This window comes from Ornithorhynchus anatinus, chromosome 3 (assembly GCF_004115215.2).
Source record: "Ornithorhynchus anatinus isolate Pmale09 chromosome 3, mOrnAna1.pri.v4, whole genome shotgun sequence".
NCBI lineage: Eukaryota > Metazoa > Chordata > Mammalia > Monotremata > Ornithorhynchidae > Ornithorhynchus > Ornithorhynchus anatinus.
Window position 1 is genome coordinate 35,150,721 of NC_041730.1, and position 16,124 is coordinate 35,166,844.

A 16,124-nucleotide genomic window follows, 5' to 3' on the forward strand; every position below is an offset into this window, starting at 1 on the left:
ACTGGGTTTAAACCTGGTTATCCTGTATGTATCACAGTGTATAGTAAGTGCTTACTGAATACCGTTGTTGTTGTTATTATTTAAGCAAATATTGAGTTAGGATAGCATTGACTGGGTTAAGTATTGGGATCAATCAATCAGTCAGTGGTATTTATTGAGCACTTACTATGTGCAGAGCACTGTACTAACCACTTGGGAGAGTACAATTCAATGGAATTAGTAGAAACGTTCCCTACCCATAATGAACTTACAGTCTGGGGGGGATCATCTCCATTGGAAACTCAGCATTTAGGAAATAGATATTGAGAAATTTAAAGTGCAGTGACTTGTTACCTGTATGATGCTTTCCAAACCTAGGCATATTCCATAGTGTAGAAAGAAGGACTTGGCATGAAGAGGATGGACAGGGCTGTTTCTGGGCAGCATGGAGCCAGGACAAAATGGCTAATGTAGAGCCATTTTTTCTGGATCCGGTCTGGGGGAGAGGGAGTTGAAGAAGTGGAACTACTGCTGTCTCATCCCATGCCATAGTTCCTCTCCATAAAATATCTCTACTGAGGCTGGATTCATAAGTCTTTGCTTTCAGGGTTCAATTTGTTTTTGTCCCTCTTTGTCAGAATGGTGGAGTCCCTAAACCTTTGGGCTCTTGGAATCTCTCTGATGATGGATCATTTGATTTCATCCATTTTTATATTAGAAAAAGAGGACAGAGGTGAGACATTTAAAAATAGTTTAGATTTCCAATTTTAAGAAAGAGAATTTTTACATAATCTCCCAGAGGAATTTTGGCCCACCTATGGGTTTTCACTTCTGTTCCCACCTTTTCTGGAAACCCAGAAATTAGTTCCCTAAATTTAAGGCATGCTGACCTCAGCTTTGATTTTGTCTTTCCCATTCTTCTTCTACCCTCCTAATATGATCTGCTGAGGACCAAGTTAAGTCTTTCATAAACTCTTTGTGGGTAGGGAATGTTTCTGCCAATTCTGTTATATTTTATATGGTACTCTCTCAGTCTCTCTGTGCAGTGCTCTGCATACAGTAAGTGCTCCATAAATGTGATTGATTAAGTGTTTCAATATAAGGCTGCATAATCACTGTTCGAAGAATGGAGAGAGGTAAGGAGATATCAGTGTTCACGGTTCTACTGCCTGTAAACATTTTAATGAGTAGCTTGAGATTGCATTCATTATGAGTGTTTCAGTGTGTAGTTTGAGCTGAAGGTGCACAAATTTATGAACACCTACAAGGTCCCTAAGATACAGTTTAATGTCTCATTTGGTGTTCATTAGACCATAGGAGCCAATGTGTCTGCAATTTAGTGTGATTTCCCCTTGTGTAACAAAAATTAAATCCCACGAATAATCCATCCGCTGTTTGGATTTTTTCTAAGTTTTTTTTTGTTTGTTTGCTTTTTAAAACTGGTTGATTGAATTACAGAAATTACAACCACAATTTTGGTTTACAGCTAAATTATGCAGAGACAAGGCTCAGTCAGTTGGAAAGTTGTCATTGTGAGAAGACCTGTCAAGTAAATGGACTGATATATCGAGACAAAGACTCATGGGTAGAAGATGATCACTGCAGGAATTGCACATGCAAAGTAAGAATTTCCTTAGCAAGTTTGGGGATAGGGCATCATATTGCTGCACATACAGGTTATTTAAAGAATGTTAACTTTGAGAATGATAACCTTTTCAATATTTACCTAGTGGTGAAATGAACAATTATGAAGGAATACTGGAAAATTGCCATTTTTAATAAATAAAATCTGCTGTCCCTAGGCAGTTTTCTCTCATTTATCCTAATTATATCCTTAAGGAACTCACTGTTTTGGGGAAAATGTCATTTGCTCTCAGGTGTGCAGAAGTTGGTTACATTAAGAATTTTTTCCCCAGGAATAGGTTAAAAATAAGATTTAATTTTATTTCTAGGGACCCTGTCACATCATTCCTGGGAACAAGGTGCATATTCTGTAGTTGATATTTATCTTTTGGAAAATTTAGAACAAAAAACAGTATAATGTAAATATTATCCAGATGAAATTATTTGATAAAATCTGAAGAATGCCCCTGTTTGCCCAAGAAAATATAAAACTGATTATTCAATTCTCAAAGATAATTGACAAAGGCTGCAATATTCTTGTAAAGATGGCTTTTGTTTACTGCTTAATACACTAAATTCATCACAGGAAGGTGGAAGAGACAACTGATTTATATCAGAAAAATAATAGGTTTGGAGTTCTTTGGGTTGCAGAAAATATATTTTTTAGTCCAAGAATGACTTTGAAATTCCTAATCCTTTTTGTAGTTCTCTAAAGAAGTTTACTGGTAGAAGGTTAGGCTCATTACCATTTGGTGACTTGCATTTGTTTTCTTCAGAGTGGAGTGGTGGAATGCAGGAGAATGGCTTGTCCCCATCTCAATTGCTCTCCTGACTTCCTTCCTGTGCACATCAGCAGCCAGTGCTGTAAAGCCTGCAGACGTAAGTATTGCAAATGAGCTCCCTGTTCTGTTCATCATGAATAGGAATCCTGCATGAGGTTATAGCTTCATCATTATTATTATTGTAATTAGTATGTAATTATTACTATCATTGTGTTATTTAAGTGCTTACTATGTGCCAAGCTCTGTACTGAGTGCTATCATAGATATAGTATAAACAGATTGGACACAGCCTCTCTTTCACATGAAGCTCATCATCTAAAGGAGAGGAGAACAGGTTTTACAGAAGAGGAATCTGAGTCACAGAGGAATTAAGTGAATTTCCCCAAATCACCCAATAGACAAATGTTGGGTTCAGGATGGGAACCTAGTCTCTAACTCCCAGCCTGATGCCTTGTCATTAGGTCTTGCTGCTCCTGGTTCAAAAGATTTAGTCTTTCAATTTGTCATTTTTTTCTGTAGAAACCCAGTGGACTGGAGCTCTGCAATCTTTGTAAATTAGAAAGGTGCAAGCCACAGAGTATGTAATCAATGAATCTCCACAATCAGTAGTAGGAGAGCAAAAACCTAGGGTAGGAAAAGCTTAAGGAAGCCAGGGGGTCTCCTTTTAAAGAGCCATCCTGCCCCCATCAAACAGCTGTTCAGAGTTCTGGTTAGGTACCAACATTATGGAAAAAATCTTATTACCTATATTTCCATCCATGCTGCCTCACAGTCAGGGAAGAGAACTGCTTTTTACCTCTGATTTTGTTAACTAAAAGTAGGTGAGATTAGTTTCAGGTAGGTTTTGGGGCATTTAGTAAGATTGGGGTTTGTCTCTGACCAATGTTAGCCTCTCAGGTCAGTGTAAGCCTCTCATGTTAGCCTCTGACATATAAAATCAGTTTCATTCAGCTTTTCTCTCTCTTTTTCATTCACTGAAATTTTGGCTCATTGTCACCACAATGAGCTATGTCTGGGACAATCACTGATGAGAAGGCTGTGTATGATAAAATTACTTAAAATCAATTTTTCTTTTATTTCAAGAAGCATGATTTAGAAAAATTAGAAATATAGGGAAGGATGGAGAAAGATAAAGTGTGATTAAAAAGAATTGAAGAGGAATAGTTCCAGTGTCAGTGTAGGTTACAATGTTAGAGGTTAGAATGAATGTACCAATCGTATGTTTAATTTGCTCTGTCTATCTCACACTGAAAACAGAAAATAGATGGCTTCTCAATTCTGGTATTGGGTTATATAACAAAAAGAAGGTTTGATTGGTGTAAAATTTTGAAGTGCCATAAAATTTAGGACCTGGAAATTGATGTATGGAGGAGCAAGGGCCCCAAGCATATGAGCCTATGTTATAGGAGGGCAATTATTACATACAGTATTTAAAAAAGACCCCACCTTTGCTTGGCAGGCATAGTTTACACTGAAGGGTGATGGAGGGAGCCACTCCTGTCTACTTGTGTACTCTGAGCTTTTCTTTGCTACTTGGCTAGGTATTGCTTTCCAAACTGAAATAACACCAAATATTCTATTTATAATTCTGTAGTGGAAAGAAGGATGCTTCTTCTCTCTGTGGATTGTCTTGGGCACAGCCCATTATGGTGACAATGAGCCAAAATTTCAGTCTCTGGAAAAAAAAGATATAGAAAAGCTGAATGAAATGGATTCTATGTGACAGAGGCTAAACAAGATGTTGTAGTAGCAACTTGAATATTGTTTAGAGCTATTCAGTTTGTGATGAAGAGTGTCTGCTCATTTCTTAGTCTGTTTTTGCAAAAGCTGTAGCTCCTTGAGGGCAAGGAACATGTCTACCTACTCTACTCTATGTACTCTTCAATGTGTGTAGTACAGTACTCTGGACACAAGAAGAAGTCAATAAATGCTGTTGACTGCTTTAGGCAGAGCAGATACTCTATAAATATTGTTAATTAATATGATGGCTACTCCTGGAATGGAAACAGTGTGAATAACTTGCTGATATAGCCATTATCACCATCAGCAGCACTGTCACATCATCTTCAAACAGTACTTATTGAGCTCTTCCAAACTCAGTACTCATGAACTGGGGGCTGTGAGGTTTTCTAGCCTGAACCTATTCAAAACAAGAGTTTCTATTTATGGAGAAACAATGGATTTTTTTTACCTGAATTATTAACCAGGGGCACATTTGAAGGAATGTTTGCCTATACCAAAAAGTCCAAAGGATTCAGATTGTAATGGCAATATTGGGGAATGGAATTTCAGAGACAAAGATATTAAGAGGACCCCGTATTTGCTACTCTAAGTAAAGATGGGTAACTCTGGAAGCAGCGTTAGTTGTGGAGAAGTGATGAGGAAAACTGGTCTTCCTACAATAGCCAGCTGTATTCACCATTGATGCCAAGATATCAACCGCAAGGATTGGCCCTGGCGCTTCTTTGTCTGGAATTCTCTACCACTGATAGCGTAGCCCCAGCAGACATTTTTCTACTTGCAGACCCTGAACAAGAATCCAGGTCTCCTGATTCTTAGAGCCATGATCTATCTCCTTAGGAGCTGCACCAGGGCATTAAAGTATTCATGATTTTCTGCCCTATCCCAAATTGTTCCATTTTCTAAGTAAATAAATTAAGGACCACTTCAGGCACTCAGGTCAATCAGTGGTATTGTGAGAGCACTGTACTCAGTACTTGAGAGCATTCAATAAAATTAGCAGGCATAAGTCCTATTTACAAGACCATTACAATCTAGTGGAGGAAACAGACTCTAAAATGAATAAAACAGACGCTAGAAGGAAACATTCATTCATTCATTCATTCAATTGTATTTATTGAGCACTTATTTTGTGCTGAGCACTGTACTAAGCACTTGGAAAATACAGTTTGGTAACAATTAGAGACAATCCCTACCCAATGGGCTCACAGTCTGGAGGGGAAAGACAGACAACAAAACAAAGCAAGTGGACAGGCATCAATAACATCAATGTAAATAAATAAAATTTTTTATATATATATATATATATATGTCCTTAAAATAGAATGTTAGAATAAATAAATATAATAACAAGTGCTGTGGGGTGGGGAGGGGGTAGAGCAAAGGGAAGGAGTAGGGGCGATGGGGAGGAAAGGAGGAGCAGAGGAAAAATGTTCAGTCTGGGAAGGCCTCCTGGAAGAGGTGAGCCTTCCATAGGGCTTTGAAAGGGGGAAGTGTGCTAATTTGGTAGCTGTGAGGTGGGAGGGCATTCCAGGCCAGAGGTAGGACATGAGCCAAGAGTCGACAGTGGGACAGGCGAGAATGAAGCAGGGTGAGGAGGTTAGCATCAGAGGAGCGGAGTGTGTGGGCTGGGCTATAGAAGGAAAGAAGGGAGGTGAGGTAAGAGGGGGCAAGGGGATAATAATGTTGGTATTTGTTAAGTGCTTACTATGTGCAGAGCACTGTTCTAAGTGCTGGGGAAGATACAGAGTAATCAGGTTGTCCCACGTGAGGCTCACAGTCGATCCCCATTTTACAGATGAGGTAACTGAGGCACAGAGAAGTGAAGTGACTTGCCCACGGTCACACAGCTGACAAGTGGCAGAGCCGGGATTCGAACCATGACCTCTGACTCCCAAGCCCGGGCTCGTTCCACTGAGCCACGGGATGGAGAGCTTTGAAGCCAATAGTGAAAAAAGGTGTAGGTGTATGAGTTAGGATTTAAGTAATAAGGTATATAAGATAGGTACATAGGTCCTGTGGGAGATCGTATTTAAATGTTTAGATAATAATAATGTTAGTATTTGTTAAGCGCTTACTATGTGCAGAGCACCGTTCTAAGCGCTGGGGTAGATACAGGGTAATCAGGTTGTCCCATGTGAGGCTCACAGTTAATCCCCATTTTACAGATGAGGTAACTGAGGCACAGAGAAGTTAAGTGACTTGCCCACAGTCACACACCTGACATGTGGCAGTGCCGGGAGTCGAACCCATGACCTCTGACACCGAAGCCCAGGCTCTTTCCACTGAGTCATGCTGCTTCTTAGATGGCTCAGAAGTGCTGAAATGGCAGTTGAGATATAAACCAGAGAGAATTGTGGAAGGCCTGGAGGAGATTTGATTCTAAGGGGTTCTAAAGAAGAGGAGAGCAGTGGTATGCCAGATTAAAAAAGGAGGAAGGAGTTCTAATCAGGGGAAAGGCATGAGCAAATTGGTAATAGGAGAGATGAGAATGGGGCACTGTGAGCAGGCTAGCTTGAGAGAAACAAATGCTGCGAGCTGTGGTGTAGAGCCTGAAATTCGTTCCTCTAGTACAGAACTCCATTGCTCTTATTATATTTATTGCTGCCTTTATATTTTATGTTTTAAGTTATGAGCCCCTTGACCGTATCTATTTTTTTGCAGGTGTATTTTTTTCCTTGCGCTTAATACAATAATAGCAGAGACGATAAACATTAACATAAATTACAGATAGGGGAAGCAACCAATAATAAGATTATGAAAATGAGTCTTGGCGGGCGGTGCGGTTAGTACCTAAGTGCCTTGGAGATGTGGATTAAAGTGTGTAGTGATGCAATAGGGAGGGAAAATAGGGTGGGCTCATGAGAGCTGAGTAAGGGAAGGAGGAAATGCCATTTTAATAGGGTTTTGAAAATGGGGAGAGTAATCTGTCAGATGTGAAGTGGGAATTTCATGCAGGAGGAAGGGTGTAGGAATGGCTTGATGGTTTTCTAAATGAGAATGAGACACAAGGAATAAGTTGGTGTTAGAGGAACAAAATATTCTGTCTGATTTCCAATGGGAGAAGAGTGAGGGGAAGTTGTGGGAAGAGAGCTGTTTGAGTGAGTTAATGTTGATGGTAAAGAGTTTCTGCTTGTTGCTTGTTGTGGATACACAACCACTGGAAGCTTATGAGGAGTGGTGAGCTGTGCATAGAAGATTTTTTAAAAAAATTGATATGGGCACCAGAGTGAATTGGAGAAGGGAAAGTCTAGAGATAGGGAGGTCTGAGAGAAAGCTGATGCAGTAATTCAGATGGGATATAACATGCTTTTTTAATGTTACTTGTTAAGCACTTACTTTTTGCCAGGCACTGACACTAAGCCCTGGTGTAGTTACAAGCTGATCAGGTTGGACATAGTCTGTGTCCCACATGGAGCTCACGGTGCTGGCACCAGTGTGTTGGCAGTTTGAATGGAGGAAGGTCAGATTCTGGAGTTGCAAATTAAAAATTGACAGGATTGGATATGTTGGTTGAAACAGAGAGATGAGTCAAGAATAAGGCCAAGATTGTGGGCTTGTGAATCAGGGAGGATGATGGTGTTGTCAATAGTTTTGGGAAAATTGCAGGGAGGAGAGATACAGAGAAGAAGCACCCATGGGACATTTTGGAGGCAGGAGAATTGTGTGCAGAATAATGGTTTAGACAAATGGGTTGAGCAGCAGGGTGAAGTGTAGGATTGAAAGAGAAAGAAGAGTTAAGGAACATTCCACAGGCTTTGGAGATGTGGAGGAATGATGGTGTTGGGGAGGTGAAGACTATTTGGGAGTAGGAGTAATATCATTAATTAAACACTAAGTTCTGAGAAAGATTATTCAAGTAGGAATAAGACACGGACCCTGGCCTTAAGGCACTCACTGTCTATGAGTATAGGTTGAGGAGAGGACTGGAGACAGACACATCAGGAGCAATGAAAAATGAAACATTAAAAAAGCATAAAGGTTGCACAAAATATAAACACAAGTCAGTAGGGAGCTATGCCTAGGAGAGCAAAATTTCATGTTTCTTGAGAATTTGGCAATGGTTCCTGCAGCCACTAGTCTTCCTCAGGTTGCAAGAGGCCTAATGCCATTTTCTTTACAGCCAGAGTGATGGACAGCTGGAAAGGCTGGTGTTTTCTTTCTGGTGTAGTGGGATGCCAGTTTCTGGAGGAGCAACATGGAACAGAGAGCATGCAGGAAATCAAAGAGCAAGAGGGTGATGGGGAGGGAAGGCAATTCACTCAGTCATAGTGGGAAGTTTGTGGGGGTGAAGGCATGCTGGAAGTCAGGCTGCAATTATTTGAAGCTCTCCTTGGCTGTGGTGGTAGATGAGTTCAGCTTTGGACATAATGACCTTGAGATGGCAGTGCAACATCCATGGATACCCTGGAAGCAGGTAGAAATGTGAGATTGCAGAAAAGAAGCAAAGTAGATTTGGGAGTCAACCGCATGGGTGATAGTGGAAGGCATGGCAGTGGATGAACTTACCAGAAGAGTGAGTATAAAGTGACCCAAAAGAAGCAAGGGGGAGGAAATCAAAGTGAAGCCTGTGAAAGGATTGATTAGAGATAAGACCAGGAGAGGACTGTATCAGAAAAAAAACAATGTTAAATAGTGTTTCCTAGAGAAGGTAGGAGTTCACATTATCAAAACAGCTGAGAACCTGAGAAGGATTAGAGTATGGCATAGTCTGGATTCGGTAAGAAGAGGGCAAAAGTAGAACTGCAAATGTTCAAGGAGGGGAGTGAATAGAGAGAGTGGATATTTGCAATTTGAGTGTGTTTCAATACAAAGGGGAAGGAACCATAACAGTGAAGAGTTGAAGATGTCAGAGAGAGAAGAAAAGTGTGGGAATGAGTGTTTTTTATAAGGCGATAAGGCATATGATGGGAAGCACAGATTTGAAAGAAGGCAAGAGATTGAGAAGGATGAGAGATTGGATTTTGGGGTGGGAGGGAATTGGGGCATGAAGGGGAGATTTTGTGACACTCAGGTTTGATCGCTTAAATTTTTGTCAACGAAAAAGTTGACAAAGTAATCAGGTATGAAAAAGTAGTAGGTGGGGCCACTGGGATCTTCTGAAGAAAGTTTAAGTTCTGGAATAATTGTTGGGGCAATGGGCCAGGGAGGGGAGGGGATCAGTGAAGAAGAAGTAGTGCTGTTTAACAGAAGAGAGCACAGGATGAATTGGATATGTCCCAAGTCATCCTCATGCCTGGATTTCCTTGAAAAACACTCCGTAGTGTGCATGCAGGAATGGAGAAAGTGAGCAAGTGTATTTACTATGGAGTTGATCCTCATGTTAGGGAAGTTGTTGGTGCAGGACTGATGGTGGGGCAGTAACGGTCCTGGAATGCCCTCCCTCCTCACCTCCGCCAAACTGATTCTCTTCCCCTCTTCAAAACCCTACTTAAAACTCACCTCCTCCAAGAGGCCTTCCCAGACTGAGCTCCTCTTCTCCCTCTACTCCCTCTACCACCCCCCCTTCACCTCTCCGCAGCTTAACCCTCTTTTCCCCCCATTTCCCTCTGCTCCTCCCCCTCTCCCTTCCCATCCCCTCAGCACTGTACTCGTCCGCTCAACCGTATATATTTTCATTACCCTATTTATTTTGTTGATGAAATGTACATCGCCTTGATTCTATTTAGTTGCCATTGTTTTTACGAGATGTTCTTCCCCTTGACTCTATTTATTGCCATTATTCTAGTCTGTCCGTCTCCCCCGATTAGACTGTAAGCCCGTCTAACGACAGGGACTGTCTCTATCTGTTGCCGACTTGTTCATTCCAAACGCTTAGTACAGTGCTCTGCACATAGTAAGCGCTCAATAAATACTATTGAATGAATGAATGAAAGTAAATGGAATTGAGTTTAGTGAATGGTGTGGGGTTTAGGGTGTGAATTTGTTCATTGCGAAGATAGGTTAGGTAGGGAATCCAAGCGGGTCATGAGAGCCTGAGATATGAGGGGAGAGAACTGGTTTACAGGGAGGAGGTGTGAGAGTGAGAGAAGCAGGTTAGTAGTTTGTGGTTAGGGAGTGAGAATTAAGAGTTAGTGATGTTAGAAGTGGTACAATTAGTGCTCATGGATCCAGCTTGTGTCCAAGGTGAGTGGATGAGATGGGGTGGAGCATGTAGTCCATTTACTTGGATTAAAGGTATGTGTGCACAAACATATATGCATTTATTTAAATTAATTGGATCAGTGGTCAAAAATCTGGCCTTCCTGGAATCTTGAAAAGTGGCCCCAAATCATTAGGTTTCTAGACAAGTTAGAAAACTCATTTAGACCTGCTACTTACAGTGAGAAAACAAAGCCTGCAACTGTTTGTAAGAGACTGACACATGGAAGAGAAGGTTGAGAAGGGGATACATTCTGGTTCCCAGCATGGAAAAAGAAGCATCTCTCAGATTTTATAGCAGTGTACTTATTAGAACAGTACACTCAGAAGAGTCACCTGCCTGAGTTGGTGCCAGCTGAAACTGGGAGTACAGGAGTTCTAAGAATTCCTACTTCTCAAGCTATTGGGAATGACACAGAATATCCCACCCGCAATTTAAGAGCAGTAGAAATTATATCTATCTCAAGTTGTGGATTGTTTTGGAAAAATAAACACATTTGTTCTTGGTATTGTGAGGTAAGGTGTGATGATTTTGGTCTGAGTTTATAGTAATTATCCTCCTCCCCCAGGAATTTCAGTTAACCAGACCTACACTTTTCAGTGAACAGAAAAGAATGGATTTTTATATGGAACAGATAAATGGATTCCCTTAGATTTTGTGTTGCAAGTTCCATCCAACTTTTTCTTTGAGCTGTGATCCAGTCCCTTATTACTTTTGTTCCTCAAACCTTCCAAGTTCTTAGTGTGCTAAAATACCTTTTTACATAATTCTCTCAGACTCATTGAGCGAAGACATAACTGGCTCTGGTCTGTACTCTCTAAAAACCATTTCTGTAGTTCCACCTAAACGAAGTTGAACTAAGGTTATCTTCCTCAGTTCATGTTTTTGTCCTAACTGTCTCACTTGGTTTCAGTTTACCCAGAGCTCTTGCACTGCCTTTGAATTAGTAGTCCGTTGAGTAGTCTGAATCAAATACAGTGCTATGAATGACAAATGTATAATGTCTTTATTATAAATAATTTTGATAATGGATTGGCCATTTTAGTTTAATATGTTTTCTTATTACCACCTCAGGACATTCTGTATTTTAGTTAGTGAACCTTAGCATGGAAATGTTTTGGGAAAGGTTTCACCTTCTACTCTCAAAAATGAAGTAATGAATATTGACTTGCAGGATACTAATAAATGAATTTTCTAAATTTTACAACATATGTTTACCTATTGAGGTGGGACTTGGTTTTTCTTACTTCACCAGGGCATTGTGAATATAATCTCAATTTGTCTTTTTTATAATAGCTAAATGTATCTATGGAGGAAAAGTACTAGCAGAAGGCCAGAGGATTTTAACTAAGAGCTGTCGGGAATGCCGGGTAAGTTTTAACTCTATAAGTTGTTGATGAATTCAGTTTGACCATATTTCCCATCTCACCTCAGCAGTTATTTCTGCAATAGTTTACAACTAGCAAGCCAACTCAATAACTAGTTATTCATTGTGTCATTAGAAAAGTTTAGGGAATGCTTTCCTTTCAAACATTTAATACAGAGTTCTGCATTATTTAGGTGTTTGGTATTTTTTTAACTACGAGACTGACAGTCACGCTATCATCTGTAAATATTCTCAATATATCCAGTGTTCAAGTCATTTTCTTTTTGAATGGATTTCTAAAATCCTGCTTTTTGTCTTATTTCCTGGGGGGAATAGAGAAGTTGGTGACATTTAAAGTTGAAAAATATTTATATGTTTGTGGACAAAGGAGGGTATATAAAAGAAGAAACACAAATATTTTGGCATGGTTGAAGATTAGATTTAATGATAAGCACGTAAACCATGGGCAATCCACAGAGTTTCATTAACTTAATATATTATTATAATAATAATGGCAGTGATTAGATTAAAAACAACTGGCAATATTTCCACAAGCCATTAGGTTTACCCCAGCTTGATGTAGTGGTTTAAACCCTTGAGGTGTTTCCAAGGTAAATGCATATTTTTTTAAAGGTCCCAAAGGAGTAATTACTGTGAAGACCTTTCTAAGCAATTCTGAGTGATTATTGTTAGCCTTGATTTAAGAAAATAGGTTCCATTTAAAATTTTTGGTTATAAAAGTTAGCGGAGAACTAGGTTGAATCATTTTGTAATTAGTAATGAACATGATGGTTTGTATTTAGCCAATTACATGTAGGCATTACAACTAATTATAGGGAATGGTAGAATTTCATTATCCTGAAAACCCAAGGCCTAGAGGTCATGCAATAAATTGTCTCAATCGATTTGGTTTAAAAAATTCATCATCAACTGATTTTGCTTTTGAGATACATTTCTGAAAAACTAGTTGCTATTATATAGACAAACAAAATTGGCCTGGAGATTCCAATTTCCACACTGCCACAATTTGTTATTTCCACATTCAATGACAGAAGGTTTATACTATTTGAAATATCATTTGTTCATCATGAGTTTACTCGTTAGATATGTTAAAGGTTGATTAGAGCTGAGATTCTCATTTCATCCCCGACAGTCAAATTGAACTAATTTAAAGATCCATCTCTTTATAGTAATAGATTTTATATAAAAAACAACAACAAAAAGTCTTCAGCCTTCTGGGGAAAGTTTCTGGGGCCATCAGTAGGGTAATTTTTTGGCCAGTTAATAATTGAATTTTTAGGTTTTTAACTTACAGTGCTGTTATCTACGTGGGGTACACCTATCAGCAGATGCTTACTTAAAGCCCAAAGGACTTCTTGCACATTATCCAGTTGGTAATATTGAAAGGATTTGAAATCAGAACATTTTGTCACAACTTAGCATGTTAGATTTCAAAATGTGATTTTCTGCAGATAAGGGTTCTTTTTTTGCGTGTGTATATGTGTGTGTCTGTGAGTGAGAGAGAGAGACTGGGTCCTGCACATAGTTATCATGGAAGTTCTGCTGCTTGGGAGTACTAGCAAGCTTGTGATCTCCCATTCAGCCTGTTGCTGAGTGTACTGTGTGTACCCTTATACTTTGGGGACTGACTTGAAGCAAGTACACTATAGATTTGAAGCTTGCTAATCTACAACTTCCTCAAGAATGAAACACTTCTGGAAAATCTTGGCTGTTGGGATTCTTCCACCTAAAACATTAGTTTGTGATCAGCATCTTTCACCTTCTTTGATTGGTTTTTCAGGCAGGATCTGTATGGTGGGAAAATTTTCCTGTTGAGACTTCAGGGGTTGAATGAAGACAGGTGGGTACAGTGAGTGGGTAAACAGAATCCAGAAGATTTTGCTTCTGTAGCAGCAGCCATTCTTTTTCCCAGGTCTACTAACTACCAGCCCATGTTTTTTTTTTCCAAAATGGAAAACAAAATGCAAATTGATAACAGAAACTGTGGGGAGCAAGGGAGAGGATGACAGTCTCAAGGTGATTGCTATTAAAATCTGCCTTCCCCTCTAATAATAATGATGATGGCATTTGTTAAGCTCTTACTATGTGCCAGACATTGTATTAAACCCTGAGGAGGACATAAGCAAATGGAGTTGGACACAAAGTACCTGTCCCATGTGGGGCTCAAAATTTCAATTCCCTTTTTACAGATGAGGTAACTGAGGCACAGAGAAGTGAAGGGGCCCACGGTCCCACAGCAGAATACAGAGAAGCAGCGTGGCTCAGTGGAAAGAGCACGGGCTTTGGAGTCAGGGCTCATGAGTTCGAATCCCAGCTCTGCCACTTGTCGGCTGTGTGACTGTGGGCAAGTCACTTAACTTCTCTGTGCCTCAGTCCCCTCATCTGTAAAATGGGGATTAAGACTGTGAGCCCCACGTGGGACAACCTGATTCCCCTATGTCTACCCCAGCGCTTAGAACAGTGCTCGGCACATAGTAAGTGCTTAACAAATACCAACATTATTAGAATAGTGGTGGAGCCGGGATTAGAACCCATGACCTTCTGGCTTCCATCCACTATGCCCTACTGCTTCTCTGCCAAGTGCTTAGTACAGTGCTGTTTTGTGCACAGTAAGCACTCAATAAGTATGTCTTTGGGAGGGGACGGCAGTCTGGAGGTAATTGCTACATATTATTGTCTATCTTCCCCTCAATACTGTAAGCTCACTGTGGGCAGGGAACATGTCTACCAACCTTGGTGTACTCTCCCAAGCACTTAGTACAGTGCTCCGCACTTAGTAAGCACTCCAGAAATATCACTGTTGGTAATGATGATGTTTGGGGTGGACGTGAAAGAGGTATTTTTCTACCCTTGCAAGCCTGGTAGTTTTAATACCTTTTGAAATCCAATAATAAACTGCAAACAAGTGGGAGGAAAAGCAGCAAATATTCTCCAGTCCCATTCCAAGGATTTAAAATGGCAGCTTTTGTCTTCCTTCCCCATGGATCTCTGCAACTTCTGCCCCACTCTCCCCCTCTGGCTTTCTTCTTTGCTGGGAGCAGGACAGTGTGGGAGGTGAGCAGTCAGGACTCAGGTTTCCAGCTCTAGGAAAATTAGGGGTAAATAGATGGTCTCTGGAGAGGTGTCCTTGTGATGGGGAAGTCCCAAACTGCCCACCTTCATAGTGCCAAAATGTAGTCTTAGTAGAATAGACTAATGCCCCCTGTAAAATAATCAATCTTGGGGAATTCACCAAACAGGTGGATCTCTGTCCAAGCTGTCAGATTGACTTCATGGTACTCATTAGGATTGTAGGTAGGGAAAGTTCCAGGTGGGGGAACAGCATGAGTGAAGTTTTCTAAATGAGAGAGTTATTATTATTATTATAATGGGACTTGTTAAGAGCTTATATGTGCTAGGCACTTTTCTAAGCACGGGTAGATATACACTAATCAGGTTGGACACAGTCCATGTACCATGTGGGGCTCACAGTCTTCAACTCCATTTTACAGATGCGGTAACTTGAGAGCAAGGTACAATTAGAAAAGCAAAGAGTGTGACTTTGGGAACAGCAAGGGAGAGAACTGATAGGTAGAAGGGGAAAAGTTGGTGGAGAGCCTTGAAGGCAATAGAAAAAATTTTTCTTTGATGTAGAATGAGATAAATAGCCACTGTGGCATTTAAAGAACATTGTGTAGAATGGACTGAAGGAGGGACATCAGTGAAGAATCTGATATGACACTTTATGATATGACAGGAGTGTAGACCACAGTGGTAGCAGGTTGGGTAAAGAGGAAGGAATGGTTCTGGGAAATGCTGTGGAGGACAAACTGGAAGAATGTAGCAACTGACTGACTGTGAAAACCAAAAGAGAATGAGGAGTAGAGGATGACACCAAGATTATGGATTTCTGGGACAGGGAGGATGTTGGTTTTATTGACAAAGATGGGAAAGTTAGGAAGTGGAGTGGGTTTAGGAGGGAAGATAAGTTCAGTTTGGGCCATGTTGAATTTTAGGTGTCAGTGGGCCATCCTAATGGAGATGTCCTGGAGGCAAGAAGAAATATGGAATTGTATGGAATTTAGGTGATAGGTCAGAATTGGAGAGCAAAATTTTGGAGTTAACCACCTTAAGTTAATATCTAAAGCCATGAAGGTGAATGGACTCCTTAAGAGAATGATTGTAGAGCCAGAAGAGTTAGGAGACCCAGAACAGGATTATATACCAGTTGGAATGGTCCCTGCTTTTTTATATTGTGTTCAGATATATATTATACCAGCACAGTATTTATTGAGCACTTCTTTTGTCTGCAGAGTGCTAAATGCTGGGAACATTCATTAGAAGTAAATAATACTCCCTTTGCCCTCAAATGAAGAAAAGTGGATGTGGATTGCCAAATATATAATGGACAAAAGACTAAGAGAAGAAATTGAAAAGATAAATGTAAATTAATTAGAAAGTAGAAGAAACCTCTTATGGCTACCAATCTCCT

General features: G+C 40.2%; 1 protein-coding gene across 6 annotated transcripts in view; it reads left to right on the forward strand.

Annotated features, from left to right (window-relative positions):
* NELL1 (neural EGFL like 1) overlaps window positions 1-16,124 on the forward strand; it is a 522,694-nt gene that overhangs the window by 113,651 nt on the left and 392,919 nt on the right. For all 6 annotated transcript variants that reach the window (XM_029061630.2, XM_029061636.2, XM_029061634.2 and 3 more), the window contains exons 8-10: window positions 1,466-1,600; window positions 2,379-2,481; window positions 11,563-11,636. In XM_029061630.2, the coding sequence (XP_028917463.1) occupies window positions 1,466-1,600; window positions 2,379-2,481; window positions 11,563-11,636 (312 nt within the window). The remainder of the gene's footprint in view (window positions 1-1,465; window positions 1,601-2,378; window positions 2,482-11,562; window positions 11,637-16,124) is intronic.